The sequence below is a fragment of the Zootoca vivipara genome, chromosome 2 (assembly GCF_965207765.1).
Source record: "Zootoca vivipara chromosome 2, rZooViv2.hap1.1, whole genome shotgun sequence".
Lineage (NCBI taxonomy): Eukaryota > Metazoa > Chordata > Lepidosauria > Squamata > Lacertidae > Zootoca > Zootoca vivipara.
This window is the reverse complement of record NC_142584.1, coordinates 98623396-98646758: the sequence shown is the minus strand read 5'-3', so window position 1 is coordinate 98646758 and position 23363 is coordinate 98623396. Positions and strand designations below refer to the sequence as shown.

Genomic DNA, 23363 nt, shown 5'->3' with positions numbered 1-23363 from the left:
AAATGATAAAACAATTATCTATTTTTTAAATATAAAATTTGATATAAAACTATTTCGTAGCATCAGGGATGCTCAAAACAAGTGTTCCGTATTTTAATACGGAATTGATTTGACATATCCTGAAGCAAACTTGCATTTAAGTAAACCGCCCTGAGACCTCCAGGTATAGGACGGGATATAAATTCAATAAGTAATAATAATAATAATTTAATGTCTCACGATGGCAGAATTAGGACTCATAAAACATGCCATACATCCAAGGGGGCTGAGGTGAATCCCAGTGTTTAAGCCCCACATAAACTGTCAGGGAGGATTAGCACTCATGTCATAGGTTAGGGTGGGCTCAAAACGCCCTCCAGATCTGGGGAAGCGAGATGGTCATACATTTTCAACAATAACTCGGTTGGTAGAGCATGAGACTCTTAATCTCAGGGTCATGAGTTCAAGCCCCACATTGGGCAAAAGATTGTTGCGTTGCAGGGGGTTGGACTAGATGACCCTCATGGTCCCTTCCAACTCGACAAAATTCTGATTCTATGTACATGGGCTGAATTATACCCTGAAAAAGGGTTACTATAAATTTGATATCAAATCAATCAGATTGAAATCCTTTCATATAAAATTTGATATCCCTTGATTTAAAATTTATATCCTTCCATACAAAATTCATATCAAAAGGTGAGGCCACCTGTCACTTTCCTTTAGAGATGATGGGTGGCAATCCCTGTAGTTTTCTAACTCAGAAGCACAATCCAGGTCTCTTCCGAAGGTACAGTGATGCCTCGCAAGACGAAATTAATTCGTTCTGTGAGTCGTTTTGTATTGCGAAAATTTTGTCTTGCGGTTTTCCAATTTAAACAAAGCAAAGCAAAAAAAAGCATTTGTCTTGCGAAAAAAAGCATTTGTCTTGCGAAGCACGGCAATAGAAAAATTCGTCTTGCGAGTCAACAAAAAGATTGCAAAACGCTTTCGTCTTGCGAGTTTTTCATTGCGCGAGGCATTCATCTTGCGAGGTACCACTGTATATTTCAAACAGGACATTACAGCTGCAATCCTCTGGATTAGTCTCACACAGTTCAATGAGACTCACACCCAGGTGTGTGTTTGGCACCGCAGCCTATAAAGTGCTCTGTGAAATCTGAATGTAGTATCTACATTGACCAGAAAGTACTGTGTTACATTTTTAAAGTGATCTCCCCCACCCCCCAATTTCAATCTCACATTAGCATTCACATGTTGTTGTGAACTCACATTCACAAAGTTACAGGTAGGTAGCCGTGTTGGTCTGAGTCGAAGCAAAATAAAAAAATTCCTTCAGTAGCACCTTAAAGACCAACTAAGTTTTTATTTTGGTATGAGCTTTCGTGTGCATGCACACTTCTTCAGATACACTTGAAACAGAAGAGTCAGGCCCTTACAGAGGGTGGTGGGGGTGGGTGGGAATGGGTGATGGGCTGATGGGAGTGGTAAACCTGTAGATGACTGTTAACGACTGCTGATGCCTGCAATTGGTCCTGCGGGGGGAAAGCAAGGGCTGAGGTGCTAAAGAAAGCTTGATCATACATAATGAGATAAGAATCCAATGTCTTTGTTCATCCCAGGTGGCTCCATGGTTTTAAGCTTGGTAATGAGTTCCAATTCAGCAACTTCTCTTTCCAGTCTGTTCCTGAAATTTTTCTGTAATAAAACAGCTGCTTTGAGATCTTGTATAGAATGTCCTGGGAGATTGAAGTGTTCTCCTACTGGTTTCTCTGTCTTGTGGTTCCTGATGTCAGATTTATGTCCATTTATCCTTTGGCGTGGGGTTTGGCCTGTTTGTCCAATATAGAGAGATGAAGGGCACTGTTGACATTTGATGGCATACACAATGTTAGTTGTCTGACTCTTCTGTTTCAAGTGTATCTGAAGAAGTGTGCATGCACACGAAAGCTCATTCACAAAGTGTTCGCAGGAAGCTCAGGATCAGGGCCTTCATTACCTGGGGGTGCAAGGGGTGTGGGGCAACCGGGCGCTGAATTCTGGGGGGGAGCACCAGGTGCCCGCCGCTGAAGCCGCCTAAGCTCTTAACTATCTACCTGTTATGAAATAATAAATAATTTTGATCAAGCTAGAAAAACAAAATACATATATACCTAGGTATTACCAAATTGTATACCTACTGTTTCACTAAAGGACTTTCATCTTTGTGAACTCATTTGCCAAAGATGCGTCGCGCCAGCGGCGGCGCTTGTCATTTACAACGGCGGCGCTTGTCAGACTCAACGAGTATATGTCTATTGTAAATAAATGAGCAAAGAATAAAGTTTGTTTCTTTTTCCTCCCTTCTTTCGTAAACAAGAGATCAGGCGTAAGCGTGGTGTCTGACATAACCATAATAAAAAAAAGAATAATTTGGGAGCTAAACTAAACTTGGGGGCACTGGGCGGGTCTTTGCACCCCGGTGGTGCATGTGCTAAAGTCTCCCCTGCGCAAGATGGTTTTTAGCACCAGGCAGTGAAGCAGCCTTAGCCATGTGTGTTGCACAAGCAGCGATGAGCTCCCTTTGACGATCTCTTAGAATGTCCTCCCAGGCTGATTTATTTTGCCAGCAACTTAGCGACCAGAGAGCCTTCCCATTGTTAATAGGCCTGGCTGGTGAACAGGTACTTTCCCCCTTCACAGCTTGTGTTTTTTTTCTTTTTTCACAATCTCGGAAGTTGCTAAGAGATCGTAAACAGTGCTCAGGCTGTAGCAAAAGATGTGTGGCTGTGCATCTAGCGCTGCGGACAAAAAGTCCTATTCTCTCAATCAGCCGGGAGATGTGTCTTCTTCGAAGAAAGGCACAAATTCAACTTCCAAAAAGATGGCCAAACCGTAAGTGAATCATCCTGCCCTCTTTCCCTCTAGCCGGCTCTCATACATTTCCCTTGCTCTTTCTCTCTCTCTGTCAATGAGCTTCCACAGGAGAGGAGAAGACAGAGGTTTCACAGCTTGTGGGCTGGGCTGTAATTAGTTTCTCGCACTTCGGCAAAACTAATCATGCTTTCTATTAAAATGTTTAAATCCTAGGGGAGAATAGGGAAATCCTCCAAGAGCATTTTATTGATATTATGCGCTTTAAAAAATTGATTACTTTATTTTTCAAACTAGTATCTCACACTTCTTTTGAAATCTCAGAACCACTTAGATGGGCTTCTCACTGGGCAACTAGCAAACCCAGGCCAGCTCCTAGCAGCTGCTTCACTAAGGCTGCAATCCTATGCATGTCTGCCTGGGAGTTGAGTCCACAAACAGAAGCCGGAATTGTCCAAAATGAGTTGTAAACATCGGAGCCAACTCCTAAGGGCCGAGGTCCCTTCGCCACCCCCTTATAAAATATTTTATAATAAGGGGCTGGGCCCCCCAAAGTTAATGAGCATTGCCATTCAAGTGGTGTGGTTGCACCATGTCATGTGATTATGTGGGGCAGGGCTTACCTACTCCCCCACAATATTATATTCAAGTTGGCACCCCTGGTTGTAAAGGTCTTATCTTAAGGTGTGCTCAATATACACAGGCACAGATTCTATTATTGCATGCAACCGAATCTGATTATGTTTTGTTGTTGTTGTTGTTTAGTCGTTTAGTCGTGTCCGACTCTTCATGACCCCATGGACCAGAGCACGCCAGGCACTCCTGTCTTCCATTGTCTCCCACAATTTGGTCAGACTCATGTTTGTAGCTTCGAGAACGCTGTCCAACCATCTCGTCCTTTGTCATCCCCTTCTCCTTGTGCCCTCCATCTTTCCCAACATCAGGGTCTTTTCCAGGGAGTCTTCTCTTCTCATGAGGTGGCCAAAGTATTGGAGCCTCAGCTTCACGATCTGTCCTTCCAGTGAGCGCTCAGGGCTGATTTCCTTCAGAATGGATAGGTTTGATCTTCTTGCAGTCCATGGGACTCTCAAGAGTCTCCTCCAGCACCATAATTCAAAAGCATCAATTCTTCGGCGATCAGCCTTCTTTATGGTCCAGTTCTCACTTCCATTATGTTTTAAGGAGCATTACATTTTTATCCTATATCTCAGAAAAGAAAAGAAACTTTTAACGGAAAGGAGAGTGACCAGCCCAGTATTAAAAACCATCCCACTATGCTCTCAGATCAAAAAACAATTTCTTGCTACATTAACCACCCAGATATACCAGTAACAATGTCTATTTTAATTTCCAGTATTCCAATATCCAAGCAGCTGGCTTCTATAAAAGGTAAGTGGGCTACTCCCCTTGTTTCCTTTATACATTCATCTATTTTCCTGGACAGGGCAGCATAAAATGCTGTGATGCACATAGCAATTCTAACAATGTTTACTTCCAACCTTATTCTATGGAGCTTACTCCCAGGTTATTGGGGTTAGAATTGCAACCCGAATATATTGCAACACAGAGCATGCATCATTCCCATCCCAAAGCCAAATGTTTTTGAGGTTCTCTTAAGAATGTCTAAGGAAACAAATACGTTTTTAGTTGATGCTGAAATATTTTATATATATATATATAAGTTGGTGCGATACATTACTCAGAGTGGCATTCCATCAATGAGTGCCACCACTGAGAAGCACGGGCAGAGCTTCATGCTCCAGCACCGGGGGTGGGGCGGGGCTGGCGCACGTTTTGGGGGCATGGCACGCCACCCGGAGGGGCGTGGCATGCGTTCTGGGGGCGGGACACACATTCTGGGGGTGTGGCATGCCTCCTGGAGGGGCTTGGCGCACATTCTGGGGGCGGGGGCGCGTTCTGGGGGTGGGGCGGGCAGCCGCCATGGCGCCCTCGGGATTGTGCTGCCCGGGGCGGAGTGCCCCCATCGCGCCTCCCTTCCTTCGCCCCTGCTGAGAAGCCCATTCCTGCATCACCACAGAAGGAATCTAACCCCACACCAAGATGCTAACTCTATAGATTTTAAGGGCTGGGCAGCCTCAGGACTATTTTTGCAAAGTGGCAACTCTAACCATCAGGGTTTACAACAGCCTCAATCACAACCCTCTCTTAGTCTGCAAGGTTGTTCCACCTCTAAGCAGGCATCCTTACCGCTGTTCTGGGCACATTGCAACACACTAGGGCCACCGCTAAGGCTCTTCTAAGCCTTACTTTGAATCCTGCAGCCAGCTCTTCTGCAGGTCGCTCAGAACCATCAACACCCTCGCCATACAAATACAGTGTGCAGTGTCATTGCTGTTAACTGCAGGAAGCTCAGAATAATTTACTCTTGCTGACTCTGGACTCTACTGTTCGTCTTCTTGTTGCTGTTTAAAAAACTGCTTCCATTGGCCTCCCACTTATTGTATTTTGCCCCTCAGCTCTAGGGAAAGGCTCAGATCTGGAGAAAGCTGTTGCGACAGCGGCCTTGGTTTATGACAACGTTGCCGACACAGAGGGCAAGCTCAGCAAAGCCGAAGCAAAAAAGTTGCTCGAGACTCAGTTTGTGCATTTTATGCAGGTAAGTGGGATGAAGGGAGTGAGCAAGTTGGTGTAAAGGGAACATCGGGGGAAGGGACAAAATCCTCAGCCCTAGGCCAAGAGCATTGCCACGCCCAGTTGAAAGCACCAATATCACCTTTAAGGTAAAGGGTAAAGGGTAAACCATCAGGTCCAGTCGTGTCCGACTCTGGGGTTGCGGCGTTCATCTTGCTTTATAGGCCGAGGGAGCCGGCGTTTGTCTGCAGACAGCTTCCGGGTCCTGTGGCCAGCATAACAAAGCTGCTTCTGGCGAACCAGAGCAGCGCACGGAAATGCCGTTTACCTTCCCCGCCAGAGCGGTCCCTATTTATCTACTTGCACTTTGATGTGCTTTCGAACTGCTAGGTGGGCAGGAGCTGGGACCGAGCAACGGGAGCTCACCCCGTCGCAGGGATTCGATCCACCGACCTTCTGATCAGCAAGCCCTAGACTCTGTGGTTTAACCCACAGCACCACCTGGGTCCCTAATATCACCTTTAATAAAGCCTTAATAAAGCCCTAACTTTCTGGGATTTGGAATATGTGAAGGACCACCTGCTGAGATCTACTGGGGGGTGAGGAATTGCATGGCACCCGACATCCCACTGCTAGCTGAACAGGGGCTGGTGAGGGTTTGGGGGCCCAGGATCCGGAATTCCAATTTCTGGTCCTCCTCCTCCTCCCTTTGGATGGTAGCAACATTTGGTGAACAGTTAATCTTATGTGGGAACCTGTTGTTGGTTTTTTAGTATTATTGCTGCTGTTTTTATTACGTTTTCTATTGCTTTTCTCTTTAATACAATTTTATTCTATTTTGTTGGCTCCGAGAACCAAAGAAGAGCATATGAGATTTTAGTATAAGCTCCTCTCCAGGCCTTAAAAAAAAAGCAGTGTTTTCAAAGCCTTTCTTCTGGCTACCTCTTCTGACATCAATCCATGTCAGCTGGTCACACATGCCCTTTCTTTTCTTTTTCCTGTTAGCATAGCTATTTGTGCCTTTGGCATGCTTGCATCAAACACATTTGATTGTGTCTGCTAATAGTCTCTTGGCGCGCGGCACTTCCCCCTAAACTGACCCTGATTCTGCAACCTGTCTAGGAAGCATGTCTTGTAGCTGTTCTGCTCTCCCTCATTAGCAGCCATGATGAAAGCAGCTTCCATTTTTGGCCACAACATGATTCACATTTTTTCACAGGGTCAGGAAACCAAACCGAAATACCAAGAGATCATTTCTGCTCTCGAGGAGAACAGGGACGGCGAAATGGACTTTGAAGACTTCATGGTTCAGCTGCTTAGCCTCACCCTGATGTCTGATCTCCGGGAGGAGATCCGAAACGTGAAAAAAACAAAGTGATGAAGGATGCTGGATAGAACAGATGTTTTGGGTGATGGGGTGGGTGGAAGGGGGGAAGGAGAGAGAAACTAAGGGGAGCATATTATTTTTTTGGCATTGTTTCCAGAATGAAAGATAGATCACTGGTATTCTTGGCAGAATTGTGGAGCACAGGCGTACGGGTGACTTCCCCACTTATGTGGGGTTTTTGTTCTGGCGCCCTGTGTGCATAAGTGAAAATTCCGTAAGTGGGGAGCACACTCTAAATACACTTTTCATGCCCTCTCTGCCACTGTCTATCCAATTCAGATCAAAAATGCTGTACCAAAAATATCCGCAATGGAATTGAAGCTTGTGGGGCAGGGGGCAGCTGGAGGGCACATGGGAAAGTGGCTGCTATCCCACACATCAGCTGTTAGGTGGGGAGGCTCAGCAGACTAATCAAATCCCCACTGTGCCTCCAGTCTCTTTTCTGCCCTCGCTGAAGTCCTCTTCGGACTCCGGGGAGAGTCTCCTCACAAGCCACCAGGACTCTCCAGCTCGCTTGCTCTCGCGGCATTTCCTGGTGTAAATGGAATGATTTAATTATTTCCTGGCACCATGCATATACACGGTCACACACAAGTTCATCGCAGGCAAATTGGGGGGTGCAAGTATTCTAACAGGAGAGAAAAGGCTTTTAATAATAAAAAAAAATGGTTATCTGCTTTCTGTTAGGCTCTAGTAGTGTGGCCATCCAGGATCAAATGAGTAACCAACAACCCAAATCTGTGCAGGTTTGCCCATTGAACTGTGGGACTTATTTGCAAGTAAGGATGCACTTGACTGCCAAAGGTTTCAATCCTGCACACTCTTATCAGAGAGCATCTCGTGAAACCTTTGAATCAATAAGCTTTTGAGTACATATGCATACAGTTTGGGCTGTAAGAGCAATATGCATTTCAATTGTGCATGAAGCAATATGGCGAAAAACAGATACTGGCCCCAATCCAAAGATACTGGTGCGCAAGAAGGTGTTGCATGAAGCAAGCAATGGGGGTGTGAAGGCTTTGTGTGGTGGCCCTAAATACCTTACAAGCATTCCCATCCACACCAAGGCAGATGGAATGGGAATGTGCACTTTCTGGAGCAATGGAGAAGGCATTAGTTGACTCACATAACTGTCCTGCCCTTACTGAACTCCACCTGCAACCCCATTCTGTTAGATTACATACGCATTGTGTACCTTCCCTTGTACCGTCTCCTCCACAAGAACCCCAGCTGGGCTAGCATCTGAAGCAGCCTTAAGGGTGGACCAGGTCTACAATACTGAAGTAAAATAGTTTCATCTCCTAGGTATGTTCATTAGCTAGGCTATTGTGTGGGAAATGTATAGGAAAATACCTAGAGTTAGTATTGAGGACCTCGGATGTTGCAATTAAATGTTGGCATATTGAGCTGAGTTGAAAGATTATATTGAATCTTAGCCTGAACACTTCAGCTGGTGCATTATAACGAATAAAATTAACGCTAAACCAAGACAAATAATGGTTTATGTATTTATTCTTGCAAAAGATACAGAGCTGTCAAAAGCACAGAATTTCCTTAACATTATTTCACATGAAGTACATTCTCGGTCATCCTGAAATTAGTCTATCTTGGCTTCGCCTCGGGACAATTTTGTGACAGCTGGAATCTCTCTTTTCAGGTGGTCCGAAAATGGGAAGAGAGCCATTCCATGTTGCACAAAAGTTACTGGGGGGGGGGACATTTCTTTGATAACCTGTACATTGATTATTCAAATGTCAGGTTTTCAGCTCACAAAGCAGCCCTGAGCCATGATAACTTTGGAAGGCTGCACTCCGGTGCACATTTACTTGGACGTAAGCCCAACAGATCACAGTGGGACTTCTGAAGGAAAATGAATGACATCATGCTGTAAGGTTACTGACCACACAATCCTATGGATTCCAGTCCTTGGAAATAAACTTCATTGTGCGCAGAGATGCTTATTCCCTACTAAGTGTTTAGGAGTGCAGCCTAAATGCCATTGACACATTGGGCATCATTCTCAGAAAACACATTTACGAATGATATTGCTAGGTTTGTCCTGAGAGACTGAAACAGTTGGAGGATGTGTCTGGGAGCAGGCAGTCTGAATGCTACCCTATAGCTTTACCAGCTCCTGTTTATAAAAAGTTCCGGAACTTCAAGCAGAGTGTTTTAGAGCAAATGTCTATTAGCGTAAACACAGTGTCTATACTTTGTGAAGACTCCAGAGATCTGAAGGGAAGACTCCAGATATTCTTTCCTGTTCTGTGGAATCTGGTCCTCCATGTAGGATGATGACCAGATCCAAAAAGAGAATAGGATCTCAGTAAACCTTTAATAAAATACAGTCATACCTTGGAAGTCAAACGGAATCCGTTCCGGAAGTCCGTTCGACTTCCAAAACATTCGGAAACCAAAACACAGCTTCTGATTGGCTGCAGGAAGCTCCTGCAGCCAATCGGAAGCCGTGCCAGGCTTCCAAAAATCATCTGGAAACCGAAACACTCACTTCTGGGTTTCGATCATTCGGGAGCCAAATTGTTCAGGAGCCAAGGTACAACTGTATAAGGAACCTATTCAATACAAGGCATAAGGATTTTGGCTCTGCCCTGGTTTGCCGGCATGGTCATGGCTGCCTTATGCAGCTGTTTGAATATTGCACTATTATAGACTTGGGGTGGATCCACACACAGGGAAGAGAAGGCTATAAATAAGTCAGAAATTAAATTGTTATAACAAAAGAGGGGGAAAGTGCTATGGAAAACTGCAAAGAATTTCCCCCTCCTCTCCAGCGCCATCTGGTGTTGCATGTTTATAACGCATTCAAAGCGCTGCTTTTTTTGACTAATGTAGCTTGGATTCACTTCCTCACTCAGCCATGAAGGGTGACGGTGAAATAATCATTAGCTCACAGTCTAACCAACCTTAGCAAGGTTGTTGTAAGAATCAGCTGGGTGAGAAGGAGAGCCATGCATGCCCTGAGCAGCTTAGAAGAAGAGCAGGATGCACATGCAGCAAAATAAAATGGCAGAAAACTAGTGAATCCAAAATGGAAAGATACAGAAGAGGAGAGGGCTCTGGCACCATTCATAGTTGCATAGAACCACAGAATTTTAGAGTTGGGAGGGACCCTAAGAAGATTTTTAGGCAGATGTAACTTGCATGAAGCATAGCTGCCAAGTTTTCCCTTTTCTCGCGAGGAAGCCTATTCAGCATAAGGGAAAATCCCTTTTAAAAAGGGATAACTTGGCAGCTATGGCATGAAGATTCTAAAATTCCCTCTTTTACACACCTGTTAAAAGGTTCAAGAGCCCTGTCTGTGTTGGAACCTGGCCCCTCTACTGAATATGCCATTTTAACATTTTAACTTTAACATGTGCATTTTTGTACTCACCCCTTGGTAGGAGAACTGCATTGCAATATTCAGAGAAGCGTGAATTTCAAAGGACAGTTCGTTTCAGAAAGTGCAGTTTCACCTTTAAATGCAAACTGAATTGAACCTGTTCCCCATCACTGTTGACGCCTGCATATTAATGTACAGCCCACACAACAATAGATTTAGCAAGTGTAAGGGGGAGGGCTTATAGGGAACAGCCCCCCCTCATTAGGTCCAGTTCTTCGCAGAACAGCAAGTCCAGTAGCGGATCAGATTATAGGAATCAGGAAGTAGAGAGGGAGGAGAGGGGCTCTGACAGCATGTGAGAGCCTCAACACCGAGTAGAGAAGGAAGCAGCTGGGGAGGAAACGACGGGATTGGCCACTGGAGAGCAGTCAGAAGGACGACCCTCCCCTCCGGTGCCTGAATTGGGGTGCACGGCACCCCGTAGGGCGAGAGGGAGGCGCTTTGGAGTTCCCAAGCTGTTATGTTGGGCGCGAAACAGAAAGAAGCCATTGCGAGGTTCTGACTCGGACTGAGCAGACATGTTTTCCAGACTCTTTGCACTGTAAATAACATGCACAATAAAGACACCTTAAAGACAAGGGGGTGTGGAGCGTCGTTACTCAAGAGTAGCCACAAGAACCTCTGACAGCAAGGAAACATTAATCACTTAGAGGGAAGTGCAACCCAACAATGAAGATGATTTCCTGGCTACATTTGAAGGATCGTTAGACTTGTCAGGGTCCCGCTGAGAAATGGTGGGTGCTTGCCTTATGAGATGAACTAGCTGCAGTACTTCCTGTGCCCCTGTTCTGCCTGTTCCGTTGCTAAGCCTCCTTTCTTGCTTGCGGGGTGAAACGAGGTCTTACGACGGAGAAAACCAGGTGGCCATCAAAGAGACGGAAAAAGCACTGGGGCCAGACTTTCACCAGCTGCATCTTCGTTTGGTGCGTCAGAGATTTTAATGGGAGAGATGCAGTCCCTGGCAACAGCTTTAGACAGTTAAGGGGGGAAAGTGAGAGACACAAGGTACTGGGTTTTAGGAAAACTAAGTATAGGCAGCAAGCTTTCAGAGAGCAGCATGCATGTTAAAGTGAGACGAATAAACTCTAGCAAGCCTTGCCTTCCATGCTCAGTATGTTTTTAATTCCCCTATTTCTAAAAGGCAAAAAAATATGTCTAAGTAATTAGATGGAAGGAAAATGCCCCTAAAGGGCCCTGGGAGATATCAATGTGTCTACGAATGTTCCAACCCTTTCATTTTCTCTCTCGCCTGAGCAGAGGAGGTGGGTGGGCGGGCGGTCCTTTTGCCTTGGCACACACTTATTTTCTTTAAGCAGGAAGAAAGAGAAATGGGGGTAAATTAACCCGTTCGCTGGTGACCTTTGGTGCTAATGAAGGAGTACAATGTATGGGCTTAAGGACAGATTTAGCTCACTGACACCGGAAGCGTTGTGCTATGGCAGCCTGCGTTTCTCTTGTCCATGCAGTCCACCTGAAAGAAGAAGGCTAGGATAGATGGACTTTGCATTTTCAACCCACACTCCCCCCCCCCAAGGGAGGTCTCCATTCTGCTTTTTATCAGCAGAGCAACCCTGTGATGCAAGTTAGGATGGAAGAAGGAGATTGACGGAATGTAGCAGGAGTCCCTATGTGAGCCTTCTTAGGTAGCTAGATACAAAGGAGAACAAGCCTCCTGCTCTTTTAATAGTATTCAGCAGGTCATAAAAGCTATACTTGCTTAAATTCCCTCTTCTGCACAACTATTGAAGGTGCAGGAACTCGGCTCTCTTGTGAATCTGGTCACCCTAGAGCAGGCACCCCCAAACAGATGGATTTAGATGGATCTTAGGCATAGGCAAACTCCGGCCCTCCATATGTTTTGGACTACAATTCCCATCTTCCCCGACCACTGGTCCTGTTAGCTAGGTATCATGGGAGTTGTAGGCCAAAACATCTGGAGGGCCACAGTTTGGGGATGCCTGCCCTAGAGTCTTCTCAAGGCAAATAGGAAATTCCTCATGTTTCCTCAAGTGAATAGGGTTCTTCCTGTTTTTATGGAGGACTCATGGGGGAAAAGCAGCAGTGAGGTTGTCCAATGAAGCTTGCTGTTGTGTCACGCCTTGCCCACTCGGGTGAATGAAATCACCGTTCTATAACACAACAGGTAGCCTGTTGGGAGCCAGTCTGGTGTAGTGGTTAAGAGCGGTAGACTCGTAATCTGAGGAACCGGGTTCGCGTCTCCGCTCCTCCACATGCAGCTGCTGGGTGACACTTTTCTTTAAAAAAATAATGTTTGTGTGTGTGAAATCCTTGGTCATTTAAGAAGACTTCCATCTTGGTTGTGAAATGTCTTAGAATTTTGCCCCTGAAGATCAAATCAAACTTTGGGGGAGCATTTTCACTCCAATCCAGCCAACGTGGTGTAGTGGTTAAGAGCGGTGGACTTGTAATCTGGTGAACTGGGTTTGATTCCCCGCTCCTCCACATGCAGCTGCTGGGTGACCTTGGGCTAGTCACACTTTTTTGAAGTCTCTCACCTCACAGAGTGTTTGTTGTGGGGGAGGAAGGGAAAGGAGAATGTTAGCCGCTTTGAGACTCCTCCGGGTAGTGATAAAGCGGGATATCAAATCCAAATTCTTCTTCTTCTTCTTCTTCTTCTTCTTCTTCTTCTTCTTCTTCTTCTTCTTCTTCTTCTTCTTCTTCTTCTTCTTCTGTATGAAAAGAACACTGGAAAAGAGGGCAGAAGCACTTGCATTATATTCAAGAAAGCTAACACAATCTTCCCCGTGTTTGAATGCACCCTAGGAATACTCAGGGGCCACAGAGAGTGGGGAGGGGTAAGGGAATGGAACAAACTGTCTAGAGTCCTGAACAGAGGCATACCACGCTGCACACTTCTGTTGCAGCTCTCACTTGTAAAAGTCCTCACCTCCATTAATTTGGTGAGACCAGCAAGGCTACCATTACAGTCTAGTCACCTGAGTTCTGTGTTTGCTTTGAGTGTGCTTGTCTCTATAGTTCGGTGTATGGGCAGTGGAGGTTTTCGCCTTAAGCGACTGCAAGTTCAGGCATGTGCCTTTCTTCCATTCAAAATGTGCGTGGATTTATTTAAACAAAACAAAAACCCAAACCAACAAACCTAAAGAATGTCTTCAAAAGAAGTTGAGGAAGCTGGCCGCTTGCCACTCTCACACCGGCTAAATCAATAGCAAACAAGTGTCAGCGGAAGTGATCCCCATGGCAAAACTTTGTCTTACTGTACATATTTGCAGAACAACTTCTTCTAGCAATTACCAAGGAATGTCACCGAGCTTGCACAAAACAAACTGCCGGTAAAAGAAACGGCAGTCAATCCAAGATCAGGTAGCAGCTGTCTGGATACATTGATCCATGTCATATAATTAGCTTTCCTCCCCCCCCCTTTTTTTTTTAAGGAAGTGGCGTGGCTGGCATGGGTATATATTAATACCTGGAAACGTACCAAGGAATTAATGTAGTGAAAAATGGTAGTGCTCTAACTGAGGCTGGTAAACAGACCATTTTCCCATTTAGAACATTTGCTATTTTTATAATGTCAGCATTAGAGGGAACCACTTTATTAGACAGCAATATTTTTTACGAGGCAAAGTGTGTTTTTGTTTTAAAAAATATAAATAACTGTTCCCTGAAATATATTAAGAATAATGGAAGCAGAGATTGTTCAGTGGCAGAGCACATACCTCAGTCAGTAAAGCATAAGACCCTTAATCTCAGGGTCATGGGTTCAAGTGCCATGTTGGGCAAAAAAGTTTCCTGCGTTTCAGGGAGTTGGACTAAATGGCCCTCGTGGTCCCTTCCAGCTCTCCAATTTTACGATTGTATGTTTTGTCCAGGCTTCCTTCTCTGCCATCTCCAATTAAAAGGATACAGAAGCTGGTGAAGAGGAAAGAGAGACACCTCTGCTGGAGAGTGTTGCTGGGACTGAAGTAGCTTCCTATATATCCAGCTGTTAGGAGTGTAAAGATGTATGTGGGCAAACCTCAATAAAAGAAGCCAAAGGGACGAATCAGGACCTTCAGTGATTTGCCACCCAGCAGCATAAGTGATGAAATCAATTGCCACCAGTGACCTTCTAGAACAGTGATGGTGAACCTATGACACGCGTGTCAGACATGACACGCAGAGCCCTCACTGCTGGCACGCGCCCCATCGGCCCATTCATGCTGTTGTTGTTGTCCCCCCCCCCAATTTGTTCTCCCGCTCCTCCTACAGCTTGTCTCTGCTAGAGCTTGTCTCCGCTGTTAAAACCCGGGTCCTTTTTTGTTGTTGTTGCTGGTAGCCAGAGATTGGTTTTTAACCCTTTCTGTGCTGTTTTCCCCCCTGGTGCTTTGGCAGACGATGATTGGGTGTAACAGCATTCATTTTTTAACCCGTTCTGTGGTTTTTTTGGCGCTTTGGCAGACTATGTCGGTGCTGCATGTTAGTTCCAGCAAAGGTATTATTCGTCATTTATTTCTGTTCTCTTTCCCCCCAAAAAGCGCAGCAGCTTTGGGGCATCCCCCCCCCCAAAGCAAAGCAACTTTTGCACCCCCCAAAAAAACCTCCAAAACTTTGGTCAGCAGCTCCCCCCCAAAAGCTCAACAACTCTGGGCACTTTGTGATAAATAAGGGTTTTTTGGTTTGGTTTAGTTAAATAATTAGTTTTTGGTTTATTAAATACAGTTATATATTACAATTATACATTTTTGTTATTTAAACTATAACTATAAATATCGTGAAATTATGGTTTTTTTCTCGAAGTGACACACCACCCGAGTTATGCTCGGTTTTTTGGTGAATTTTGACACACCAAGCTCAAAAGGTTGCCCATCACTGTTCTAGAAGAACCTTGTGGATTAGCATCAATTTGGCCCACGTGATGCTGCCCTTCTACTGAGTCAGGCCATAGATCCATCAAGCTCATTATTGGCTTGCAGCTCCGGCTAACTTAATATTGACTGGCAGCAGCTCTCCAGGGTTTCAGGCAGGGTCTCTTTCACTACCTGGAGATGCTGTGGATTAAACCAGACACTCTCTGCATGCAAAAGCAGATACTCTGCCATTGAGCTATGTTGCGGTTGGCAGGCTCAGGGCCGGATTTAGGTTTGATGGGGCCCTAAGCTGCTGAAGGTGATGGGGCCCTTTATATGTCCAGCTGTCCTTTGTCAACAACAAATGGTCACTGTTTTTTGTGTGTTGACTATATGCTATATGGTAACTTATGGCCCTAATAGGTATCAAAAGCCATATGCACATAACAAAACATGTAGTTTATCAAAGTAATTGTTGACCTGAAATACAATTAAGAAGAAGTATATTAATAGTGAATTTTTGGGGGGGGGGCCAAGAAAGTGGAGCCCTAAGCTGCTGCTTCTTCTTCCTTGGCGATCACTCGCATCCGAGTAAGATTGTCTTCCATAAACACGGTTTTAACAATGGATCCGTAAGTGACTGTGGAGGTCAATTCTGGATCCACACGTCCTTCCACAGTGGGGATATTGGTTTCCAGGTGGGAGTTGATCCCGGTGTGGATTTTCCAAGCGTGCCTTCCTCTTAGCACGTTTCTCCCTTGCGTCCTGAGATCGAGTTTCTTCAAAGCCCATGACACCTTTGGTAAAGACTGTTCTCCAACTGGAGCGTTCGCAGGCCAGTGTTTCCCAGTTGTCGGTGTTTATACTACATTTTTTAAGATTTGCCTTGAGACAGTCTTGAAGCCTCTTTTGTTGACCACCAGCATTACGCTTTCCATTTTTAAGTTCGGAATAGAGTAGTTGCTTTGGAAGATGATCATCAGGCATCCGCACAACATGACCAGTCCAACAAAGTTGATGTTGAAGAATCATTGCTTCTGGTGATCTTTGCTTCTTCCAGTACACTGATATTAGTTCGCCTGTCTTCCCAAGTGATGTGTAAAATTTTTCGGAGACACCACTGATGGAATCTTTCGAGGAGCTGGAGATGACATTTATAAGTTGTCCATGTTTCACAAGCATATAGTAAGGTTGGCAGTACAATAGCTTTGTAAACAAGCACTTTGGTTTCCCTGCGAATGTCCTGGTCCTCAAACACTCTGCACTTCAATCGGGAGAAAGCCACACTCACAGAGCTCAGTCAATGCTGGATTTCGGCATCAGTGTTGGCCCTTGTGGAAAGGTAACTGCCTAGGTAGGAGAAGTGATCAACATTTTCCAACGTTACACTACTGAGTTGGATTTGTTGCTCTGCAGAGGGGTTATTTTGTACTTGTTGGTACAGCACTTTGGCTTATATGTAAATCCAGCACTGGGCTGGTTACTAGTTCAAAACTATCATCACTCCCCTTTCTGAAACTTTAAGGGTTACTTAGAAAGCTTGCCACTGGAGAACAAAAGTTCCCAGAGAATTATTATGGTAGTTGGGCGCTGCCCAAGGGCAGGTTTGTTCATTGTACACACACTGCCCAGTTGCCGAATTCGTCTTTTGTTTTCAGGGCCGTCTCTACCCAGGGGTTCAAGGGGTGTGGGGCACCTGGGTACCGAGCTCTGAAGGGCATCAGGCTGAGTGTCCGGCAGGAGAGTTGTAGTCCGGGGAGAGCAGAGCCCATCCGAGCGCCACGGGCTCTTCTGCTGCGGACTCTGCATCCAGGGCCAGCAAGGCGATGACAAGGTGGCTGGCCGGCTCTGCCCTGTGTGCATGTCTGGCAGCCTTGGATTGGTCTAGGGCCATTGAGGACCCCACCTGCCCAGCGGTGTTACTCACCCTCCCAGGTGCCTGGCTTTGCTCAGCCGCCGCCGCCTCGTGCTATGCACTGCTGTGATGTGCTGAAGCAGTGGGCCCTGTGGGAAGAGGGAGGTGGGTGATGGCGAGGGGGAAGTGGAGCAAGAGGAGGAGGAGGAGGAAAGCACCGTCGCCACGGAGGAAGAAGGAAACTCACCCCTTTTCTTCTGACTCACCCCTTTTCTTCCTCCTCTACTCGAGCCACGGGTTGGCAGCCCCAGAGTGCCTGGAGAGCCCCCCCTCACCCGCCGGGCCCTTGCAGGGTCCCCTTGCCCATCCTGCTCAGCTACATCGGGCCTGAGACCGGGCAGCACTGAGCTGCCAGCGGAGCCCTTGAGCAATAGCATGCTGCTACTCCCTTCCCATCTCTCGGCAGCAACAGCTGCTGCCCTGGTTTCTCTCCCCCCCCCCCAGAATCGCACCCTGTGTGTACTGTTTCAGGCAACTCTGTCCCAGGGAGGGGAAGCCTCCTCCCTTCGCTTTCCTCCTTCTTTTTTGAGGGTGGTGGGCTCCTCCGCCCGCCCGCCCCCCACCAACAAGGTCACTAGGGGTTGTAAAGCAAGCCAGACCATTCATCACCGACTCCATTCATTCCAGCACAGCGGGCCATCACCCGCTCACTCCAAACCCTGTGAACAATATAATCATCATCACTATTACTACTACTACTACTACTACTACTACTACTACTACAACTGCCCTCCACCCATAGATATCAGGGAGGCTCACAGCCTGAAACTAGTAAGTGCGTGCTAAAACTAGAACAAAGGCAAACCAAACCAAGCCAGCAACCCTCCCTCTCCCTTATTAGTGAAACAAGCCTGTTAATCGCCTATCCGACTAAAAAAATGACACTGAAGGTTTTTGAGATCAATGCAAGCTAAAAAGCATTGCAGGGGGGTTGGGCTAGATGACCCACAGGGTCCCTTCCAAGTCTACGTTTTTCTGGGGGGGAAACACACACAGGGCCCAATTATGATTTTTGGTCTCCCGGGGAAGCAGCGGAGCAAAGAGAGGCGTGTGTGAGCCCTGATTAGGGGATAATTCTAAGGGAGCATTCAGATATGGGGAATAGTGTATTAATATTATTGAGTACAATGCTAGCAATTCTGTCCTGCTTTCTAATGTTGCTTTCACACTGCAGAACCTGTTGCGTTGTGGAACCGTGGCTTTTTGGTGACATCCTGGGGTGTCACGCTGAATCTCATTCGTACCAGTGGCCATGGTGTAACACAACAACAAATGTCATTGGATGGTGCTGCTAACCCCCTGCCCTTTCTACGCATGCATGCTTCTGTTCCCTCATGATTCTCCCATGAAATTAGCTTGAAAGAAATGTATGCTGCTACATCGCCCAAAAATCCACCACTTAAGTCTTGTGATTTTCTGGGTTAATAGGGTTGCAAGAAAGATTCTTTTCCTGGAACGAATTAACACATAAATGAACACAAAACTTCTGCCATATTGCATCAGATTTCTAGAAGTCACTTTTATGTCATGCAAAAATCCCAGATGTAATGCAAAAATTAGCAGGGAAATGTCGGGGAAACAGACTAAACTGCCATGAGAATGCAGCCTAGCTCAGTTCAGCTGTACTCTATTGAGCTCTACTTCTGAATTTTCTGCTGATTGATTATTGGCATCATTTTATTGCTCTTTTAAAATTGCAGTATATATATTTTAAAAAAATTAATTGATTTCATCCTTATTGTGAACTATCTACTGATGGAATAGATTTAAAAGAACAAAAACAAATAAATTATTTTGATCAAATGCTTCAAAAAGAGCTAGCATCTAGGCAGAAGTCTTTAGTATTGTGGTGAAGGAGGTTTCTTTTTAAATAGTGTGAGATTTAGTTTTGCCACTTTGGCAAAGGAGGATTTCTCCATCCTTTCTGCTTCCATCTCCAAGCAGTGGCATTTTGGCCAAGTGTAAGATTAGTGGGCTTGATATGGTACAAACTGGACAGAAACTCAATTGACCTTTGCCCTGCAGGAGATATTTTCCCATCACAAAACTCTTGTTCAATTGACAAATTTCCTGTGACAAGAAAATGGTATTCGCCCACACAGTAGGAAGAGTTCTTAAATGGACTTGGGTTTTGGAACAACAACAAAAAAAATCCTTCCAGTAGCACCTTAGAGACCAGCTAAGTTTGTCATTGGTATGAGCTTTCATGTACATGCACACTTCTTCAGATACACTCTGGTTTTTGACACTCTCAGCAAAACTATAGAGAAGTGGAGAGCCTAGGCTGGTAACATCCTGGGATTCGTGAATGTTCACTGACAACATATCTAGATCAAAACATGATGCCTTGAAAAATGGGTTGAAATCAGATCCCTAGTCCTGTGATGCAGGCAGTCACTGGAACATTAACCAGGGCAGGTAAAGGTAAAGGTAAAGGGACCCCTGACTGTTAGGTCCAGTCGCGGACGACTCTGGGGTTGCGGCGCTCATCTCACTTTACTGGCCGAGGGAGCTGGCATACAGCTTCCGGGTCATGTGGCCAGCATGACTAAGCTGCTTCTGGTGAAACTAGAGCAGCACACGTAAACACCATTTACCTTCCCGCCAGAGCAGTACCTATTTATCTATTTGCACTTTGACATGCTTTTGAACTGCTAGGTGGGCCTTACCTTCCAAGTCCCGGACTGCAGAATCCGGGACCGGCAGCCATGTGACACCGGAAGTTGCGTCGACGTAACTTCCGGTGTCGCTTTGCCCTTCTATGGGCACCAAAAATGGCCGCCGCCGGCTTCGAAAGTTGCTTGTACGCATGTCAGGAAGTGTGTCGACGCAACTTCTGGTGTCGCTCCGCCCATCTATGGGCACCAAAAATGGCCGCCGCCGACACCAGAAGTCGCGTCTATGCACTTCCGGACATGCGCAGATGCGACTTTTGAAGCCGGCGGTGGCCATTTTTGGTGCCCATAGAAGGGCAAATCGGAAAGAAAAAAATGGCCGCCGGCAGGAGAAAATAATGGAGAAAAACGGGAGACGAAGTGATACGGGGGACCACCGGGAAAACGTAAGTAAAAATGGGGGTTTCCCGGGGAAAACGGGGTACTTGGCAGCTATGAGGTGGGCAGAAGCAGGGACCGAGCAATGGGAGCTCACCCTGCTGCAAGAATTTGAACCGTCGACCTTCTGATCGGCAAGCCCTAGGCTCTGTGGTTTAGATCACAGCACCACCTGCGTGACCAGGGCAGTTAAACACACAAAAAAGAACTGAAAATAGATCAGGGGAGTGGAGACTCAGTATTGGAAGGGATAGAAATTAATTAGGGGGAAGAGAAAGTTCAGATACTGTACAGTAGTATAAAGGAAGCAATGCAACACAAAGTTCATTAAGATCCTTTCAACGCATCTCCAACTGCTCCATTCTAGCAACAATGGTGAAAACTGTGTTTTTGTGTGCCTGCCTCTTGCAGAGTAACATCTGGTTTTCTGAAATGCTTTCAGTTGGTGAGAAAGTCAGTGAAATTCTCCTGCACCTCTGAATTATCTCCCATGGACCTTTATTCGGGAAGAACATGAGCAAAATGATTGCAGCACAAGTACCTGAGACAGACCTTGGCATGGTTTACAAAATAATAATAATAATAATAATAATAATAATAATAATAATAATTTATTTATACCCCGCCCTCCCCAGTCAAAACCAGGCTCAGGGCAGCTAACACCAATAAAATTACAAGAAGACATTAAAAAAGAAAACAATTAATTAAAATGCAATATCAAAATTTAAAATGCAGCCTCATTTTAAGTAGTCCACAAATCCAAACCATGAGGGAGGAAAACACAGGGGTCAGACTGAATCCAACCCAAAGGCCAGGCGGAACAGCTCTGTCTTGCAGGCCCTGTGGAAAGATGACAAATCCGCAGGGCCCTGGTCTCCTGTGAAAGAGCGTTCCACCAAGTTGGGGCCAATACTAAAAAGGCCCTGGCCCAATCGAGGCCAATCTCCTTATGGCTCGGGATCTCCAGAATATTGTTGTTTGTGGACCTTAAGGTCCTCCGCGGGGCATACCAGGAGAGGCGGTCCCGTAGGTACGAGGGTCCCAAGCCACATAGGGCTTTAAAGGTCAAAACCAGCACCTTAAACCTGATCCTGTACTCCACTGGGAGCCAGTGCAGCTGGTAAAGCACTGGATGAATGTGATCCTGCGGCCGGGACCCCGTAAGGAGCCTCGCTGTGGCATTCTGCACCCGCTGGAGTTTCTGGGTCAGCTTCGAGGGCAGCCCCGCGTAGAGGGAGTTACAATAATCAAGCCTGGAGGTGACCGTCGCATGGATCACTGTGGCCAGATCAGGGCAAGAGAGACAGATCAGAGTAATTGTGTTTTCTCTTTCACTTCAGTGGAGAGAGCAAAAATATGCAAGCCCTGAGGCACACAGAGCTCCATTGAAGTGCCTGGGGAAGCCCTGGCAGCCAGGTGAGCTCAACAAGTAGATCAGAACTCCCATGTTGGCAAAAGGAGTTTATGGGATGGAGACATGAGGGGGAAATCTTGAACACAGTGATATGTACACTGAAGTTAATGGGATTTATGTGCATATAAATATGGACTAGATTGCAGCCTAAACATTTTATTATTTGCTCTCCTACATCCCCAGGTCCATAATTCCCTGGACTTAAACTACCTTCAGTTGCTTCTCATTCTCTCTGTCTTTCACATTTACATTTTTATTGATATTTTAATGGTATCTGAAGAAGTGTGCATGCACACGAAAGCTCATACCAATGACAAACTTAGTTGGTCTCTAAGGTGCTACTGGAAGGAATTTTTTTCATTTAATGAAAACTGTAGGACAAGATATAGGAGCCACTTGTTCTGATAAGAAAAGCCCTTGCGGAAATCGAAAAAAGTTAAAAATCACAGTTCCATCTGACACTGGACATGGTAGCGAGAAATATATGTAGTAAAACTTCTTACGTCCCCCAAACCCAAAAGCAGTTAGAAAAAGTTTGGGGTGCCTTGTTAGAATGAATTCACATCCTGAGGATGCATTCACTTTAAGAAGGAATCATAGAGAAAAAGAGGGGGAAATAAAGAGGAGTGAAGTAGACAGAAACAGAATGGCAGACTGTACAAGATTCTGCTTGCACAAAACAGCTTTGCTCCATCCTTTCCCCCACTTTTCCCCCACCAGTGTGGTGTAGTGGTTAAGAGACTCATAATCTGGGGAACCGGGTCCGCCTCTCCGCTCCTCCACATGCAGCTGCTGGGTGACCTTGGGCTAGTGGCACGTCTTTGAAGTCTCTCAGTCCCACTCAGCTCACAGAGTGTTTGTTGTGGGGGAGGAAGGGAAAGGAGAATGTTAGCCGCTTTGAGACTCCTTCGGGTAGTGATAAAGCGGGATATCAAATCCAAACTCTTCTTCTTCTTCTTCTTCTTCACCCAATTGGCTGGGGGGAGGGGTCAGGCGAGACCCCAGAGCAGTGTTCAGGGGGAGGAGAAAAGGGATCATCCCATCCGGCAAGCTGCAATTCTTGTGCAGATAGAACAATGGGAACTGTGTGATACTGAATTCCACCCTACTGACTGAATGAATTGCTTTTAAAAATGTGAAAAATTGCTTCTGCCGTCTAATTATGTGAAATGCCTAAGCTCATCATGGTAGTTAATTAGGTAAATGTGAACTACGGCAGGGGGACTTTAAATTATATATATATATTTAAGCCTGATGGCTTCCAGCGGCCGTGCCAGGAAGAGACAGGTGTATTGGGAAATGATGCACTGGGCAGTCTGCACCGAAATGGTGAGAGGCCACTAAGAAGTTTGTCAGAGCTCTATAGTTCAAATTAAATATGAGGGTCTGGGAAGGAGGTACAGAGAAATGCATTTAACCAACAACAGCAACAACCCAACCTTGCTTTAGCATGATCAAATCCAGCACATCTCTCCACGAAGCTGCACAGGCCTTAAAAAAAAACACAACACCCTTACTTTGTACATCATTTGTCATGCCTGTGTGAGCATCGTGGAGGGCCCAGCTTTATCACGCCACAGGGTGCCATCTGCCGCATTGTGCCTCTCGCTCTCTGGCATCCAATAGAGGGCTCCCTTTCTCTTGCACATGCATTATCCAGCTCATCAATACCATATTTTATCTGTCTCCATTTGCCTCCTGCGGTTCCCCGGAGTGGTTGACAAATGAAAATGTAAAGACAAAGGCTTTGATCCTACCCGGAGTATGATAAGTTTGGCGGCTTCAAGTCTGGCGGATGCGTCTCCCAGCATCCTTTGTGAATATGGAAATTGGGGAGGCTGTACAATTGTACCTTGGTTTTCGAACAGCGTAGTTCACGAACGGCTCAGAATGCAAATGTCGCAAACCCGGAAGTAGGTGTTCCGGTTTACGAACTTTGCCTTGGAAAGCCGAATGTCT

General features: G+C 45.8%; 1 protein-coding gene across 1 annotated transcript; it reads left to right on the top strand.

The window, feature by feature from the left end:
- The first annotated feature begins 2720 nt into the window (after positions 1-2720).
- SNTN (sentan, cilia apical structure protein) lies at positions 2721-8308 on the top strand. Its single transcript, XM_035098242.3, has 4 exons — positions 2721-2853; positions 4187-4221; positions 5310-5449; positions 6644-8308. The coding sequence occupies exons 1-4, from the start codon at positions 2738-2740 to the stop codon at positions 6800-6802; spliced, it is 450 nt and encodes a 149-aa protein (XP_034954133.1). The 5' UTR covers positions 2721-2737; the 3' UTR covers positions 6803-8308.
- Positions 8309-23363: the final 15055 nt, after the last annotated feature.